General features: G+C 47.7%; 1 protein-coding gene across 1 annotated transcript; it reads left to right on the top strand.

Annotated features, from left to right (window-relative positions):
• Positions 1-6,350: 6,350 nt before the first annotated feature.
• LOC112477320 (metallothionein-4) lies at positions 6,351-8,428 on the top strand. Its single transcript, XM_025044560.1, has 3 exons — positions 6,351-6,455; positions 7,708-7,773; positions 8,321-8,428. Exons 1-3 carry the CDS (start codon positions 6,425-6,427, stop codon positions 8,410-8,412), a joined length of 189 nt encoding a protein of 62 aa, XP_024900328.1. The 5' UTR covers positions 6,351-6,424; the 3' UTR covers positions 8,413-8,428.
• The last annotated feature ends 9,958 nt before the right edge of the window (positions 8,429-18,386 follow it).

Below are 18,386 nucleotides of genomic sequence, written 5' to 3' on the forward strand. Positions count from 1 at the left end.
AGAACCTTACAGTTTATCAAAATCCACAGAGTCTCTTCTCGTTGATAAGATCTTTAAAAGTCCCTCAGCACAGCCATCAGAACTCAGATCAAAAAAAAGGGAGCATCTCTGTAGCCCAGCGGGGGAGGAGTAAATAGTACATGGGGGTATGGGGTGCAGCCCTTGCTCCTCTCAATCAGTGTGCCACCTCAACGCCCAACCTGCCAGGGTGTGGAACCCTGGCCGGGTGTTCACCCCTCTGTGACACGCTTTCCAGGCCAGGCCGTGGACAGATTTGTGACAATAAGATATATATTTTTTATGTTCTTCATGGCTTCCCACTTCTTTGAGCTTTCTACCCGAGTATCTCCTGTCTTGCGCTTTCCACTCTTGATCATCTCCCTTATAAAGATGACAAACGAATGTTTGGAGAGGTGATGTGCCTTGCCAAAGTACTGAGGCTGAACTCCAGGCATATCTGACTCCATAACAAGCTGTCTATAAACCTACCACTTCACTATAAATATGAAATCTTGATAATACCTACCATTCCTTAAGCACTTGTGTGTTAAATATCTGAGCGGACTCAGTTATCCCCATGGTTGCGATTAACAAATAAGGGAGCTTTCTGAAGTGGTACAGCAAGCAGATGGAGCAGCCAGAATTGGAACCACATGCGAAGGACTTTAGCTCATGATCTTCACTATGCTCTCTCTTGCTAGAGTGTGAAAGGCTGATGAAATACTCACTGTCAATGTGAGCACAGCTAGATCATGGCTCATGCTTTGGATATTAATGGATGATGGGAGATAGGGACATGCAAATTATACCTGTCAAATACTATTACATTTCTTCACACTTATCGGATGGACAAACATTTCAAAGTCTGAATACAGAAAGTATTGGAAGAGGAGGTAGGGAAATGGGGACTCAGAAATTGCTAGAGAAATGTAAATTTGTACAGGATCTTTGGAGAGCAATTGCTCCCCTACGACCTATCCTTTTTCTAGGGATGAGTGAGTCTTGCACACTCATGTAAATGACGTGAACGGGGATATTCCTTGCAGCATTTTTATAATACAGAAAATGTGGTATATGGGTCAAGGGCAAGGGCAGACACAAGGAGGCCACTCAGGAATTAGTGCTGAATCTTTGTGGGAGATGGTCGTGGCCCAAACCAGTGGCAGAGGTGGAGGCAGACAAGATTGTGGGGGGGGGGTCTGGAGGGAGGTGAGGTGGAAGCGGGCGCTCGGTCGGGGATATGTCATGTTTGAGATGCTGTATGACACCCACGTGGAAAGCAAAGTAGCAGCCGGAACTATGGGTCTGGAGTCCAAAAGAGACGACTGGCTAGAGATGTAAATTGGGAGTCCCCAACGCATAGACAGTGTTTAAAGCCGTGAGCCTGTTAATTTTTTATTTCTTATAAATGAAAGAGTTGAAGCACATATGACAGTGTTGACATCTATTCATTTCGGGGGGTAGATAATACTCTTCTGGTGCTTGTAATACTCTTCTTTGTACTTTTTAGTATGTTTGAACTTTTTAATAATAAAATTAGTTAATAAACAGTCTAGGAGGCCACAAAGCTCCAAACTGCTGAACAGTTCTGTCATGGGTACCTTAGACCTACCATGTGGGTGCCAGCAGTGAATTGAGGAGCCAGGTTCAAATCCACCTGCCACCAACCTAAGCTTAGTGACCAGGGATTGACCCTGTCTCTCTGGGCCCCTATTTCCCCATTGGACAACAAGAAGCTAGCCCATGACGTCTCAGGGTTCCCCCAGTGCCGATTGTCCAGGATTCAAGTTGGCACCCCTTAAGGCCCCCATCTGATCTGATTTGTCCACCCACGTCTCGTGCCTACTCCTACAGATGAAGTCAGAAATACCCTTTAAGAGGGCTCTGTAGCTGGAAGGTCAGCTTTGCCTCCAAACAGATGAAAACTATAGCAAGGGACTCGGAAAGGACAGGGCCCTATGGCCCTCAGAGCCTGGGACCCCAAAAGAATTAGGCTGAACTCAAAAGCAGAGAACCCAGAGACTAGAATTCTTTATACCACTCACTGCTGATGAATGCATCCTGCTCAGGCCCCCAGGACTGGCTGAAGAATAGTCTATGAGCCTGAAACGTACAAATGGTGGGTGCCTGAACTGATATGCCAAATCGTAATGGGCACGGGTAATGGTAATAATATTAATAGTAATAATAACAATAATAATAATAATAATAATAAATAATGTACCGGATTCTGAAATAAGGGCTTAATATAATGCATTCTCTCATTTAATCCTTGCAACAACAGAGCCACAGGATTATCATGTCCATTAGCTTGACTTTGCAGATGAGTAAACTGAGTCCCAGAGAAGCCCAACAACTTGCCCCAAATCATGCAGCAAAGAATTAGAACCCAGGCAGCGTGACTCCAGATCTCAAGTTCTTGACTATCGTTGGTGAGCGACGAGGTCCTCTAAATCTCTTCAAGGAGAGCCACAGAACACAGTATAGATGTAACTCTGTTAATCAAGCCACTTATTCATCACCAAGCCATGAATATTTATTGAGCACCCACTATGTGGCCGCACTCAGTGTGCCTGGCTCTGGAGATGCTGAGATTAATAAGCACAGCCTCTGTTCTTGAGAACTCCGTAGTCTAGAGAGAGAGATCAGTTTAGAAACCAGCATAATAAAACCACTGGCTCCAGGCTGCTCCTGGGGAGCCACATATGTCCAGATGGTCCCAAGGGAAAGGATGATGGGGCAGGATGACGACCCCAAGAGCAAAGTATGGACCAGGGCATGGAGTCATGGCATGGGCCCTTTCTCTGCCATCATAACGTGGCCGAACCTCCATTCCTAGGCCATGAGTCCTAGAAACTTCTTTCTGGCAGAAACTTCTGGGCAGAGGAACAGCATGTGTTTAGCTTTTATGGGAAGGGGAGAAGATGAAAACCCTGTCATTGTGTGTTTTGTAAGAGGTGGAGCATTAGCTGCTTCTTTGGAACAACCTGTTTCATTGTTCTGAGAAAACCACTTATGCATAAAGTAGAGGCTCTGTCTGGAGAAAGAGCTATTTAGGACTCAGTGGCTCAAAAGAGCTACCGCTGCTGTGTGATGCTAGAGATGTTGCAGGCAGGACCGCTTCTTTGCAGGAGAGTTCTTAACTCAGGACCCTGGAGGCCAAGGGCCACCAATGGGATCCAGGACATCCACGAAATCCTTACACTTGTGGAAAAGTGTTGTCTATCTGTGCATTTTTTTCTGGGTAGAGAGTTCGGAGCTTTCATCAGATTTTCAAAGGGCTCCTTGAATCCCTCGAGAAGGCTAAGGATCTTGCCTCTGAAGAAATATTTATTTTCTGCGTGTGGATTTAAGCTGTGCCCACCAGCCATTGGATGTTCTTAGGGTGGCGTGCGTGTTCTTGTTTTCCTGCTGCCATGCAGAGATCAGGAGCTGACATCTAGAAGGTGGACAAAGTGTGAAAGGGGCCTGCAGATGTGGGGAAGGACTATGTAAGAGGAACTGGACAGGCCGGGCACAGCTCAGCGTGGGCTTCACTGTCTCATGCTGTGCATGGTCGGTTCAACACGCACAGCCCAGAAACTGGGAAATATCTTCATGCTGGAGAATTGGTTTTGTTATTATTTATTCAGTTGGGGCATCAAGCAACATCACAGCATTAGTCGTTCAAGGAAGAACCAATTCCTGGACAGGTATTGAGGAAGGTTCTTCACAGGTAGTGAGGAGAGAGAAGAGGTGGCTTAGATAAGGGTAAAGGAAAAGCCTGATCACTATCTAGGCTCACTCGGTTGAGCCAGACCTTGAGGCATTATTACCTGTGAGAGGGCGTACCCAAGCCATAGGAGGAAGCCGATCCTGCCATGACTTGGGCTGGCACTTGGCTGGGAATGCAGGCCCGGGAAGAGGGCTTCAGCCTCTGGACTCTGAGAGCAGCCCTGCCCAGTCATGGGTTTCCTGGGCTGAGCTGTCCTCCTGACAGTCTGAACCATAAGCTCTGGTTTTACTTACATTTGGCTCCCCAGTGCCCAGCGCAGTGCTGGCCTGTGAAAGTTGTTGAATGAACAGATGTGCCTGGATCCCCTACTAAGCTGTGAATTCCTTTCCGGCAGGGACTATTTTTGGATCCCTGCAATATTGCGCCTACCAACCCTCAGTGCCCTGCAGATAACTCCCCACTAGAAGTTCTCATCTCAAAGCTATGGTTCCATGGGTCAGCCTGAGGCACCAGTGGTCCTTATGGATGAGTGATGGAGACCTCACTAACCTACAAGCTGGGCGGAATTATTCCACTGCTTATGACCAGGCCCCATTTTTTAGTTTTTATTTTTTGCCTTTCTGAATGGCGACAGCATTTTCCAGCAGAAGTCCTCAGTACCCACGTGCAGGAGCTGCATGCATTTGTCCGTTCACTCATCATTCGTACACTCACTCACTTGTTCACTCACATGCACGCTCACTCTCATTCATGTCTTCAGTCATTCAGCTATGCATCTCATTGACCGATTGACTCATTCATTCATTCACTCAACACCCACTAAATGTTGTGCAGAACATTGTGTCTAGAGAATCTTTAGACACAGGTCTTGCTCCTGAGAGCTCCCAGATTGGGGTGAAGGGCATGAGAGCCATGAACACAAGTAATCACGCAGAGCAGAATAGAAATGTCATGAGAAATATGCAAACACATCACTGAGGGGCCACGAAGAGAGAGATTTCTTCTGGTCGAGAGAGGGAAAGATGCGAGTCAGCTTCCTAGAGGAAGTATAATCAGCAGCAGCTCCAGAATTTCTAGGTGGAGAGTGGGTGAGGATCTCAGCTGGTGGGAGAAACTTGAAGCTGCATCATCTGGAGCGCCCTGAAAAGTAGTCAGCTGCTTATATCAAAGAATGGGGGAGATTGGGGGATGGTTATATCTCCCCCAAGTTCTCTCTTGCTTCTACCACCCAGAAATGGCATTTGAGTTCATGCCTCGGTGAGTGGGGAGGATTTATTTGGATCCAGGACGACAGGGAGAGTATGAACACCAGACAGGAGCAAAGGCCTGCAGGCAGGAAAGTTCAAGGCAAGTACGGGGGGACCCTGCAGACCTTAGGTTCTGGTGGAGCAGGTCGAAGGGAGTAGCGGGCAATGAGCTTGGAAAGGTCAATTAAACTCCAAATGCAAGGTTAAGATGTTTGCGCTTCATTTAACAGATATGGGGGCCACTGAAGATTTTGAATGGGGGAGAAACAGCCAATGCTGTTTTTAGTGATATATCTCTGGGGCAGAGCAGAGAATGAAGGGGAGAGTTGATATGATAGGAAGCTAGTTCCAGGCCCCTCCTAATGTTTAGGAGGGCAGAGCAAGAATGGGGTGCATCTACTGCCTGGCTAAAATATTTAAAAATTATAAATCAAACGAACAAGGAAATAAAATATATCTTCCTACCTCGACAACCTGGAGAGCCAGATTCGAATGCATGATTCTCAGATCCTCATGTTAAAACACGGAAATACCAGAAGATCTGCCCAGTTGCCCCAAACCCCGATCTGTGGCCAACCCCCCTACCCTCCCACCCCTAGCTCCCCCCCTCACTGCGAGAGGCCTCACACACACCCACAGGTACCCAGCCCACACATTCAAACTCTGTTAGCATCCCAGCAAACAGCCACCCCAGCCGCCCCTCAGGTCTAGAGGGACACAAGTTGACAGTACATCTGTCCTTGGGAGCCTGGGGACGAGGAATAAGCAAACCCTCTAAAGCAAGTGGGCTTGGGATGACAGAAAATTCCCGAATCCTGGGTGCTCCATCAGTGGTCTAGAAGGAGAGGTTTCAGGCTCTAGGTGGGCACGTGCCCCTGAATTTTGGCCTTCTCAGCCACAGGGCCTGGGAGTCACGTCCAGAAGAGGCCCTGAGTGGGGCCTTCTAAAGCCCAGGACCTAGGTTTGAGCCCGCTTCTGCCCATGGTAAAGGCTTTTACAGTCAGGAGATGCAGACTGAGGCCCTGAGCCAGGGTGGGAGCAGCCCGTGTGATGGAGGGAACAGAAATGCAGACAATAGAATGCACAGGACGGGGAGACTAGCTTGATGTCGCTGCCAACCTGAGCACTGCAAGTGGCAATGAACCTGAGCCTGGCTACCTGACGCCTCGGCATGTGGGCAGGGTGGGGGCGGGGTGGGTGCAGCCACCTGTGTCCCTTCTAATGAAAAGCCACCTAAACAACTTCTGCTCTCACTCTCCTCTGCCCTCCTTCTGCCTGCACACCCCAAACCCCAGCCCACAGTGTCTGTCTGGGCCGTGTGCAAGGCGTCTGGCCCCAGGGAGAGGTGGGGTCAGCCTACACCTATACCTACACAGGTATAAAAGTGCAGCCTCTGGTGGCTGCTCACTCAGCCTCCCTTCTCCAGTCGTGACAGCACTGGACTCTCTCAGACACCTGGACCATGGACCCCAGGGAATGCTCCTGCATGTCTGGTGAGTTAGGGTGGCCACCTTGGGCTTTGGGACCTTGCCCCAGCTTCCTACAGGAAAACTGTAGGACTCTAACTAATGCTTCGCTTCCTGCAGTTAGGAGTTGCCAACGGTGTTTGTCTCAGACTGGAAATTTGGGGGGCAGCCCGCTCTCTCTGTCGGCTCCCAGCCTGAATAACGAGAATCGATATATCGCCTGGCTCCAGAATGACTGCAGAGGGGCCTAGCGGCAGGCCCCTAAGGGCAGCCACCAGGGCAGGGGAAGACATCCGGCCCAGAACCTGGCAACCCGGTTTTGGTCCATTGTTGCCATCACTTCTGACACTTCTTATTTCCAGGCCTCAGTTTCCCTCATCTCAAAGCTAAGTTACTCATTCCCTGCTGCCCACCGCCCAGGCTGCCGTGGAAATGCTGGAATCCTAAAGCACTTACAGACGTCAGGGGAGCCATTAGAAAGGCGTGTGGGCTCCTCTGTCGCTGAAACCACTTAATTCCACAGAAGCATGTTGGCCGGGAGGAGAAGGGATGCCATGCAGAGCCATCCCGGGTTTTATGGCCTTGAGACATGGTATGAAGAAATCCCACGAGCCTCCCTGGTCCTTAACAGGACATGTCTGTACCAAAAACTTGTCAGAGACAGAAGCTTCCAGTATCTTAATTCAAAAGGATAGGCGGGCTGATTTTTTTTTTTTTAAGCATAGACGGTTTTTATGATATGGAAACAAGTAGTGGCTGTGGCTCTCACTTAGGGCTTTGTTTATGTTCTTTGCTCATCCTCCTAGCGATTCAGGGCTTCTACCTTGCTTGATACCTTGAAAAGGTGAGGAAGGTACCAAAGGCTTTGACGGTCGCTGGGGGACCTTGGGCTCAGTGGAGTTGGCCTCGTCTAGTGGTTTTCAAACCTGATTGTGCATCACAATCATCTGAACTGCTTTTGAAAAATACTGATGCCCTTTCCACACCCAGACCTATGATCAGAGCATCTCAAAGCCTGGTGAATTCTCGGGAATCCACATTTTATCGGGGATCCTGGGGGCGCTGAGGTAGCCATCCCAGTTTCTGTGTGCGGACTGTGGCTGGGAACCACTGGATAGTCCTCGCCACTTGGGGTGATGCTGGGCAGCATCTTCACCCTCTTGTCCAGCCACCACCCAGAGACAGTTCAGAACCCCTGCCACTGTGACGGTCTGCAGCACACCTTGTGGTCCCCGCTCCATCTTGGTCCTCATGTTTGTGACTCTGTCCTCCCTTCTAGGAGGAATCTGCATCTGTGGAGACGACTGCAAATGCACAACTTGCAACTGTAAAACATGTCGAAAGAGTGAGTATGGAGACCAGGGACACCGCTGGGCAGGAGCTGGGAAGGTCTGTTCCCTCCATTCTCAACCCTCCAGCCATGGTGGGACGGAGGGGGATCTGGATGCCTTTTTCTCATCTGGGAGGGATCTAAAATGAAAGCTGGGCTCCCCAGGGCTGCTGCCCACCTGAGGATAAGGGCATCCACGGTGTTTTAGGGGTCTGGAGTGGGGGTAGGACTGAGGAATGGTTCCAGCCTGCCCGGTGGTGAAGGAGAGAGAGCACTGGCCTACGGTCACGAGTCTGGATTTTGGTTTCTGATCTGCCACTGTCCATCCGCCTCCGGCAAACCCCTTCCCCTCTGTGAGCCTCTGGTGAACTCAGCATGACCTCTGAGATCCTTTCTGCCTCTAACAGCCCACAACTTCCTGTCCCAGGTTTTTTGTGACTGTAGATGTAAGTCTGTGGCTGGTTCTTTTTTTTTTTCCTACTTCCTCTAAGTGGCGGGAGCGAAAGTGGTAAGAAGGCAGCGTTGACGCAAAGCTGATCTGTTCATCTTCTGACTCTCTCAGGCTGCTGCTCCTGCTGCCCCCCGGGCTGTGCCAAGTGCGCCCGGGGCTGCATCTGCAAAGGGGGCTCAAACAAGTGCAGCTGCTGCCACTGAAACGCATCCACTGTGCTGAGGAGGGTGAGCCTGGGAAGCGTCTGTACAGAGCATTAGTTGAGAAGTTGGAGTGATTGTGGTTTTTTATATAGATGTTAGTGACGTTCATGTAAAGTGCTTGGAGCAATAAAGTTTTGACTCGTGGTTGTCTGGTGGTCAGAGCACTGTTTTACCCTAACCCAGAAGGACCAAGAAGGGCTGACTCCGTTGCAGATATGGTCATTGCCAGCCCATATCCCTTCCACCCTGTTCATCACAGGGTCCTGCGACTCTGCCTGAGGACCTTCTCCTGCTGCCTGAGCTTTCTTGAGGCAAGCACAGGGTAGGCTGGGAGGACAGAGAGTCAAGGCCACGGAGAAAGCCCTTAAGCAATGACAGATACAAGTTGGTGGGTAAATAATCCCAGAATCTTTACCCTAACAGTGGGACAAATCTGAGACATGTTCCACACTGACCCTCAGAAGTCCCCAGCAATGTTGAGCCCCAACAGCCCACCGCCATAACTTGCCCATCAGTATCCCCCTTATTGGCTTCCCTCCTTCTCTGCTTCGTTTCTCCATTCTCCTACCAGTGCTTCCTGGGGACCCCATCCATAGAAACTACTGGTACAGTGTCTGCTTCAGGGGTAACCCAATCTCTGCCAGGCTCTCTTGGCAAAGCGTTGGTCCAGAATACTTCCTTGTCTTAACGATGCTTTTTAAAGGGATGTTAGCATTGAATCAGCCATGAGCAGCTAGGAGTTCTGTGCGAATCTAAAGAAAATCCTCAGGGCCAAGACACTGCAGGCATTAGCTACCCTGGTTTGGTTGTTTAGGCCAACCTTTAGGATGGGGTTTGGGGCAGACACGGACCGGGAGAAATGGGTGCTGCTCGTTGGAGTTTTCGCATTTCACAGAAGTGAATGTAAAGAGAAACCAAGGTCTTCGTCATTTCCTCTGGATAGCTGACACCACACCAGCACGAGTCCAAAGAAGTCTCATGGGAAGGGCTGCGACCTACTGTGCTGAGCATTTTACACACAGGCTCTCATTTAATCCCTGCAATAGACCTGCAGAAGGGTGGGTTGTCTGGAGGAATTCTTGATTTTAAAAGATTAGTTATTTGTCAGTAGATGCACTTACCTAATGTACAAATAGAACAGTGAAAACAGATGGAGAAAATTAGGTGGTCTTAGTGGCCTCCTTCAGCATTGCTTCAGCCCTGGGCTGACCACTTCCAGCTTCCTTGGAACAGGGGGAAAATAAACCCCTATTTTTGGTAAGCCACTGTGCAGCTGAAAGCAATCTAACTGATATATTGTGTAACTGTGATGATGTCTTCCATGCTCTGTCTGTAGATTATGACATTTGAAATTAAAAAAAAACCAACAGTTTTTACAATATTACGATTATATAAATACTATTTACTAGAGAACTAAGTTTGAATGGATCCACCAAAAAAAGGATATGTAACTTCCGTATCACTAAAATTGGGATATTTGAAAGAGAGAAACTTGAAGAAGGGTAAGGATACTCTTCAGAGACCGCTCAGAATCAGAACATATTTTAGTTTGCTTCATAGTTGGACTATCATTTTCTTTCAGGGCTTTTGTTTTTTCCTGATATTTCTAATTGCCTTTCCCCCTTGCCGTTTGTTAAATGATCTAATATTCATGTCTTCTTTCCTGATCATTTGTACAACTGTCATTCTGGAAATCTCTTTCCATTGCTCTCCTGGGTTAGATCCATTGCTTCCTGGATCCCCCATCATCCTCTATCCTGACTTCCTTTCCATCTTGCTGGAGTATATTCTCGAGCAATTTTTTACAATAGGGATGAATTAAGGGGAAATTTTGGAGTTCCTAAGTGTCAGAAAACACGTTTATTTTTCTCTTATGCCTGATAGACAGTTTGGCTGGATATTAAATTTCAAGTTCAATATCATTTTCTCATAATACTTTTGAAGGCATCGCTGCATTGTGTTATAATATTCAGTGTTGCTGCTACAAACACTAACATGACCGTCTCTTTATTTCTCATTGGAAGCTTTTGAGAAATTTCTCATTCTTTTTGCCATCATTTTATAGATCTTTCAAAAATTCATCAAACTTCTCTGAATTTTTTTTATCATAATACCCCGTTTTTATTTTTCGAATGGAGTAATTGCCTGAATCTAATGAGTTAAAGGTTTTTATTTGTATTTTCGTTGTTAAGTTTTCTCTTTCTTGAACTATTTCTACTTCTTTGTAGGAATAGTTTAAGTAGGCTCTGTGGATGGAAGTAGGGCTTGTTGACTTGTGTTTAGTATGCCCAGGCGAGGAACTGGCCCATGAAGGGCCCTCCTCTGACCCTCCCCTGGGAGCCCTGGACCCTCCTTGACTGGTTATTCCATTGCTTTGGAGAATATCTTGCGATCTTGCAGTCTCGGCCTAGGAGGAAATGATGGAGCTGTACGAGTGACAGTGGAGGGGGCAAAATCGATGATCACGTGGCAGCTCTACAACCAAGTCTTCCATTAGTCACCATCCTGATTTCTGCGGCTCCTTCCGATCCTCCCCCGCAGACTCCTCTCTACTTCTTGATTTGAGCTGTGGTTTTCTCTGCTCTCATTTACCCATAAATGAGATTTGACCCATTCTAGTATTCCAGAAAAATGTCGAACTCTGATCCATCGATGTGCTGTTCAAGTCATCCCCTCTCACGTTGTTATATAAAATTTCTCAGGGCTGAGAGACCGAAGAAAGAGGCTGACAACTCCATCACTACATTAAGAGTTTATTAAGGGAACTTACACACGTGGCTCATGGTGCGGGGAGCATGAGGGGGTAGATATCCTTTGCACTGCACGGCAGGTGCTGAAGGATTATATAGGACAGGAGAGAGTGGATGGGAGTACCAGGGCGGGATTCACCCCAGATGAGGAAGGAAAGCCTTACATCCTGCCCGGGGAAGGGCCTGTTGCAGGAACCAGCACACCTGGGACATAGCGGGGAGAGCAGTGGGACAGTCTCTGGGGGATTTACGGAAGCAATCTCTGTTCTGCCCCAGATCTGACTGGGTCTAACACAAGTGTCTGGCAGTAGTCACATCATAAAGCAGTCTGTTCTCCACACACACACACCAATTCTCAGCTCTTTTATTAGTTTTTCTTTTTCTCTCCTTGTCTTTTATTTTATTTTATTTTTTTAAGTTATTTTGATAGATTTTCAGGAAAAAAGAGAGATAAATGCATGTGCTTATCCTACCATCTTGAGTCAAAGTCTGGGCTAGGTTTTTTGTTGGTACTATTTTTAATCCTCACAACAACTCTGCAGGATAGGGATTACTATCTCCCTTCTGTAGGCAAGGAAACTGAGTCTCAGAGAAGACCTGCACTAGGCAGGACTAGCTGGGAGAGAAGCTTGAAGACCACAAGGGAAGATAAGTTGGGGAAAAACCTGAAGCGAAGAGCGAGCAGACTGGTTACACACACAACCGGTCACATACAGATGTGAATGGGGTAAAACTTAAGCGGTGCAAAGAAACACCACGAAAACAGATTTTAGGTCAAGAAGAAGAAGAGCGTTCTCTTGGCAGGGCTGCACAGAGCAGGAAAATGCTGTGTCGGGAGGCTGACACATCATGGATTGTGTTCCTGTGTTGCCTAAGGGACAATGGAGCCCTCTGAGAGACTGTTGCAGACCTGCACCTGCTCAGGACGTACTCCAACTTGGATGGAGACCAGAGGGCTTCGTGGGGGAAGAAATGGAGCTCAGATCTGGACAGGGAAGGAAGTTCCTCGTGTGGACTGCAGGGTGCGCTCTAGGCCCAGAGACGACTGCGATAGACGACCGCAGCCTGAGCCCTCAGGAATTGCACTTAGGGTTGTTGGGGTTGCTCCCGCCTCAGTCTGGCTGAGTTTGGGGCCCAGACATCCCAGAAAGAGTCTAAAACCGTAAGACACGGTGCTGGGAGGATAAATCAGGACAAGCTTTCCAAGGGTTCATTAGGCTATAGGTGTAAAAGGCCTTAACAACGGGTAAACCACCCAGATTCACAGGGCATAAGGCTTTTAAAATAATTTCGCAATGTACATCGAAGAACCAGAAAAAAGTTCTTCCCATTTGACACAGTGGTTTCACTTCTAATCTAAGGAATTCACCACAAATTCGGGGGCGGGGCAGCCTCATTCATTCACAGGAAGGTTCGCTGCGGTACCATTACTGGAAATAACATCAAGTCTAAATCTATGAAACTGAGTAAGCTGTGGTCCATGCTTATAATAGGATATGACACAGCCATTAAAAAATGCAGAAACACGGGAAATGATTACAGTAAAATCTTAAACAAACATGAAGGTGAAATACACTAAAATGTTAACAGTGGTTGTGTTCAAATCATAATTTACTGAAATAACATTTATTGAAATAAATATTGTCTGAAAGAGAAAATTGCATACTTTGAGCCAAAAATTCTACTTTCAAGAATGTTGTATTCTAAGGAAAAAATCGTGACTGCTAAACACACAAAAGCTACTAAGATGTATATCACAACATGGATTATAATAGTGAAGATTTGGGAACAATAAAATGTCTCGAAGCAAGGAACTTTTTAAATAAATTGCAGAATGAATCTACTAAAATAAAATTGTACAAATGAAACTAATTTCAGGGACAGATGTTTATAATCTACTGATAAATACTGAGGGAAATCATTTATAAATCGGTGTGTACTTAAGGCTTCTATTTTTATATTTAAAAGGATGATATATGTACTTTAAACTTTTTCTACAATAAACAAAGAATGAAGAAGAGGCGGAAGGGAGCGAGGGCCCGGTGTTTTTGAATCTCGGGCACCCATGACCTGAATCGCCTGATTTACCTTTGAAGATAAGGAGAGAATGGAATACTTGAAATTGAAACTGTCTTGGAAAATTTGTGCCATGTGACTACAATAGACATTGGCTAAATGGCAGCTTCCTCCTCCTCCATGCCCAGCCTCACTGTCCACCTTCCCTAGCAAGTGCTCTCACTTGCTTTCTCATATTCCAGCCCTCAAACACCTTCGTGAAGGAGATAGGGCCAGCCCTGTCTACCCACATTTGACAGAGGATGAACCAGAGGTCCGAAGATTCACGCTGGTGATAAGGCAGAGGTTGGAAAGCAGGTTTTCTGATTCTCCTGGTTCTCTTCCCCTACGTGTGTGAGTTGGTAAAAATCATCATGGATAAAGCAGAGTTTCTCACCCTCAGCACCGTGTTAGAAAAAGAAGGTTCTATGGAGAGTAAGCCCACAGGATACTGATGATCTGATCATAAATTCCTAACTGGGCAGAGCATGGAGGGTGGTCCTGCCCCAAGTCTGTAACTTCTTTAGCAAAAGGTTAATCTTTGCCTTAAGCAAGTTCTGCCCATCGTTTCTGTGCATCCAGGTTAACATACCTTTGAAATACCTCCCTTTCAGACCCCTCCTCCAGAGCATGACCACTCTCAAGAGAGCACCTGATCTTACAATTTTGTAATCTGATCTGCACTTTGCTTCCTCCCACCTGCCTGTAATCTTCCTTAAATTCCCTCCTTAATCTCAAATGCATAAACCAAACAGCAAACTTATTTTCTGAAGCATTTATCTCAATCTGTTGAGATCTTGCTTCCGGGAGTATTTATTTTAGCTCAAACAAATTTTTGTAAAAATTCTCTACAGGTTTGGACCTTTCTTACATCATAGCACTTTTGACATTTGGGGCAGATAATCCTTTGCTTTGGGAAGCTATCCTGTGCATTGCAGGATGTTTGACAGCATCTTTGACTTGTACCCGTTAGGTGCCAGAGGCATCAACCCCCACCCCCACCCCCAAGTTGTGACAACAAAAATGTTTCCAGACATTGCCAAATCTCCCCCAAGGGACAAAATCGCCCAGAGTTGAGAACCACGGAAGAAGTAAGGTGAGATGTGACAGAGAACTTTGATCTAAGTCACGCTGCCCCGAGGTCATTCCTAGAAGGAGATGCTGCCCCTCCTGGCCCTGGGGGTGAGGGTGAGGGGCTAATGAGGAAAAGAGAGGAAGGGGGGACTGGCTTCTGTAAAAAGGCAGAAGTTCTTCTACTCTACACATTCTCCTAGCAACATTTATCTTACTATGTGCTGATTTTTTATTAAACGGCTCTGTCTCCTGTGCAAATCACTGAGCTTCAGTTTCCTCATCCACGAAATGGGTTAACACTGCCTCCCACAAGGATTTTGGGAAGGAGTCAATGAGATAACATGCGGAATGTTTAGCTCTAGATGGTGCTCAGTATGGTGCCTCGAGCATAGTAAGCATCTCACATGCCCGTAGACCTTATCCATACTAGCCAGCAGCAGTATTCACCCATGCGGAAAAAAAAAACTGGGGCACGAACTGGGGAAGAGAGTTCCTTGAGTTTGCAAAACTAGAGGAAGAGCTGGAACTAGAAATCATGGGCTCCTAGACCAGCGTCCCTTCTCCAATTCAGCTGCCTTTGTGGACAGAATTGTTCATTCGACATTTATTCTACAAGTAAATCCAGATCTCTTCAAGAAATGACTTTATTTGCAGATAAGCATATTTGCAAACTTAGTCCACAGCTGTACCCAAGCTTCTAAACTCCTGGCCAATTGTTCAGTCCCGGGATGGTAAATTGGGAAACCGTTTGAGGGCATTGTAGCAATCTTAATTGTATCCTGTTGTAGCCACCAGTCCCCCAAAGACACACGGACCATCAGAAATCAGAGTTATAGGAAACACACTCTTTATTCAGCCAGCTGGATCTGCCAGAGGTACGCAGACCCCAAATTAAGCAGCCCCGAGATGTAGAGATACAGGGTTTTTAAGCCCTAAATCCCATTCCTCATTCTGTCTTAAACACAAAGGTCTATTTTTCTCCTATTCACTACCTGTCAACCCACAGGTCGAGTTGTGCTGGCTGGAAAATTACTGCTTGGCTATTGCCCGTAGGAACATAGGTTATCACCCACTGGAACATAACATTCTAACAATAAGCTTTCTGCTTCTGTACCCCCGCTTGCACAACCGATCTGTGGGTTGACAGGTAGTGACTAGGAGAAAAATAGACCTTTGTGTTCAGACAGAATGAGGAATGGGATTTAGGGCTTAAAAACCCTGTACCTCTACATTTCGGGGCTGCTTAATTTGGGGTCTGCGTAACCCTGGCAGACCCAGCTGGCTGAATAAAGAGTGTGCTTCCTATAACTCACTGATTTCTGGTGGTCCGTGTGTCTTTCGGGGGCTGGCGGCTACAACAGGGTGTGCAAGCAGGGGTATAGAAGCAGAAAGCTTATTGTTAGAATGTTATGTTCCCATGGACGATAACCAAGCAGTAATTTTCCAGCCAGCACAATACTAGACCAGTTTCCACCAGAGTGAGATTGGCTGGACCCCTTACTTTTTTCTGAGACCATCTTGGAATTTCCTGTCCAGCCATTGGTGTGACCCTGAGTGATCTCTGCCCCTCAGCCTACCTGGTCCCACCTTCTGGCCTTAATCCAAATGAAAAGAAATGCACTGGGGTTGGATGCAGGGCCCAGGGTGAGGGCTGATGGCCATGACTCAGCTGGTCCAAGCTGTCACTTGCAGTCCTGTCAGTCTGAGGCAGCTGCAGTTCAGGAGGAGCACAGCTGAGCCCGACAATGGAGCCGGGGGTCAGGTAGGAGCTGTACGCTTTCTGCACAGTCCTTGCCTGACTTCCCCAGTCTCAGACTCACTTGTAAATGGTAAGAGCCAAAATGGTCAGGGCCCTGCTCTGACAGCTTTCCAAGTGCCATGCCATTTAAGTTCCTAGCAAACCTATAAGGTAGGAACTACTATTATTCCCGTTTAGGATTAATAAACAGGAAACTTCAACCCGAGGCACAGAAATATTAAGCAAGTTGCTAACGACTTGCCACATTAACTAGTATGTGGCAGTATCAGTCTGTGAACCCAGTCAACTTGACTTGGGAGCTATTCATTCGGTCATTCAATAAATGGGTCCTGAATGTCTCCCGTGTACAGGACACTGTGCTAGGTGCTTCAGATGTATCAGTGAACAGAAGGAATGATCCCTTATAGGATCGTGGTGCTTAAACTCTAACAGGAAAGACAGCATATAAGCTTTACAAATAAGTAAATTATTTAGTTTGTCAGAAAGTGTTAAACGTTATGGAAAAAAGAGAGCTAGAACAAGGTATGGGGATCAGGGGTCCTGGGAATTTGAGGTGGGTCGCAGTTGTAGATAGGTGATCACGGTGTGCTTCACAGAGACAGATTTGAGCAAAGACTTAGAAGCAAAGAAAGAAGGGAGCGAGCTGTGTGGATATCTGGGAGGAGAATCACAGGCAGAGGGAACATAGACAAAATAATTTTAGGTTGTGAGAATTAACGAGAGGTCAGAGTGGAATAAAGGTGGGGACAAGGGGGACCCTCTGGAGCAATACGCCTATGTGGAATGCTCTTCAGAGATCATGGAAGCTAACAACTGAAGGATGAGGGGCCCCCGCCACCCGCAGAATGCGGGGAGGTATTGCAGAAAGATGTTGTGGTTTTCGGACCCCTCAAAATCGTGGTCGCCCTTGGGTGTGGAAGGAGTATTAGTCAGGGTTCTCCAGAAAAATAAAACCGCTAAATATAGAGATCTTGATATGAGATGTATATTACAGGCATAATAAGCACATCTATTATATATTTTTTATAGGAACTGGCTCACACGATTATGGAGTCTGAGAAGTCCCATAATCTACCATCCACAAGCTGGAAAACCAGGAAAGCAGGTGGTGTCATTCGGTCGGAGTTTTGAAACCTAAGAAGCAGAAGCGCCAGCGTCTCCAAGCAGGAGAAGATGAATGTCTCAGCTCAGGCAGAGAGTAAATCTCCCTCCCTCCTTTTGTTCTATTCAGGCCCTCAAACAGATTGGATGAGGCCCACCCACACTGGGAAGGGCAATCTTTACTCAGCCCAGCAACCCAAATGCTAATCTCCCCTGGAAATATCTTCACAGACCCACTCAGAAATCACGTTTTACTGACTATCCGGGCATCCCTTAGCCCAGAGAAGTTGACACATAACATTACCCACCGCGGTGGGCATGGGAGGAGATTGCTCTCCCAGCTCTGAAGCCTCAATCTCAAAGCTGTTTTCAGCTGAGCACAGGGCGACCGGCGAGCACCAGCGCGGGCAGAGTCCTCCCCTGCGCACAGGGTGGCTGCGCGCAGGGCGGGGAGTCAGGGAGCACGGCGGGGGAGGGGAGGGACCGCTGCCGCAATGCGCGCCTCCGCCTGGGTCTGTGCGCCCAGATGGAGAGAGGGGGCGCCTTGCGCCCAGCGGGCTGTGCATGCGCTCCCCGCCTGGGGCTATAAAAGCCTCGCCACCTGCTGCAGCCAGGGCGTCCAGTTGCCGGGAGAAGCCAGTTCGCCAAGTCAACTCCTCCAGCCGCATCTCCACTGACATGGACCCTGAGACCTGCACCTGCCCTACTGGTGAGCCCCTGCCCCCATCCTGCGGCACAGCGCGCCTCCTTACTTGCAAAGAACCCCATGCCCGACATCTTTGCTCAAGGACATTTGGGGGAAGGGATCCCTATTTCCCATTTTGAACCTCGTGAAGGGTGGGCATGGCTATACCCCAAAGAACAGAGACTGGCACCCCACCTCCTCCTTTCAGGCCTGGCCCCACCCAGAGTTTCACCACAAGATCTCTTCCTGTGGCATCTCCCTCTCTAGGTGGTTCCTGTACCTGCGCTGGCTCCTGCAAGTGCGAGGGATGCAAATGCACCTCCTGCAAGAAGAGTGAGTGTGGGGACCCGCTCTGCCCCTGCCCCTCTGCCCGCCCCGCCCCCTCAGTCTGTCCACCGCAATATGGAGAGACCCCGAGGCCCCCTGTTAAGGCGCTTCTGACTCTGGGACTGAACCACTTGCTGTGGCCTTAACACACGATCGCCCTGGCCCACCCCCAGTGATGATCCAGGAGGCCTGCAGCAAGATGTTTTGTAAATTCCCAGATGAT

This window comes from Pteropus alecto, unplaced genomic scaffold, assembly GCF_000325575.1.
Source record: "Pteropus alecto unplaced genomic scaffold, ASM32557v1 scaffold123, whole genome shotgun sequence".
In the NCBI taxonomy this organism is placed as follows: domain Eukaryota; kingdom Metazoa; phylum Chordata; class Mammalia; order Chiroptera; family Pteropodidae; genus Pteropus; species Pteropus alecto.

Bases quoted from the DNA above. Each gene is read 5' to 3' on its own strand.
- LOC112477320 (XM_025044560.1), top strand. From the start codon at position 6,425: ATGGACCCCAGGGAATGCTCCTGCATGTCTG. The intron at 6,456-7,707 runs GTGAGTTAGGGT...CCTCCCTTCTAG, and splicing joins GGAATGCTCCTGCATGTCTG to GAGGAATCTGCATCTGTGGA. The intron at 7,774-8,320 runs GTGAGTATGGAG...TGACTCTCTCAG, and splicing joins CTGTAAAACATGTCGAAAGA to GCTGCTGCTCCTGCTGCCCC.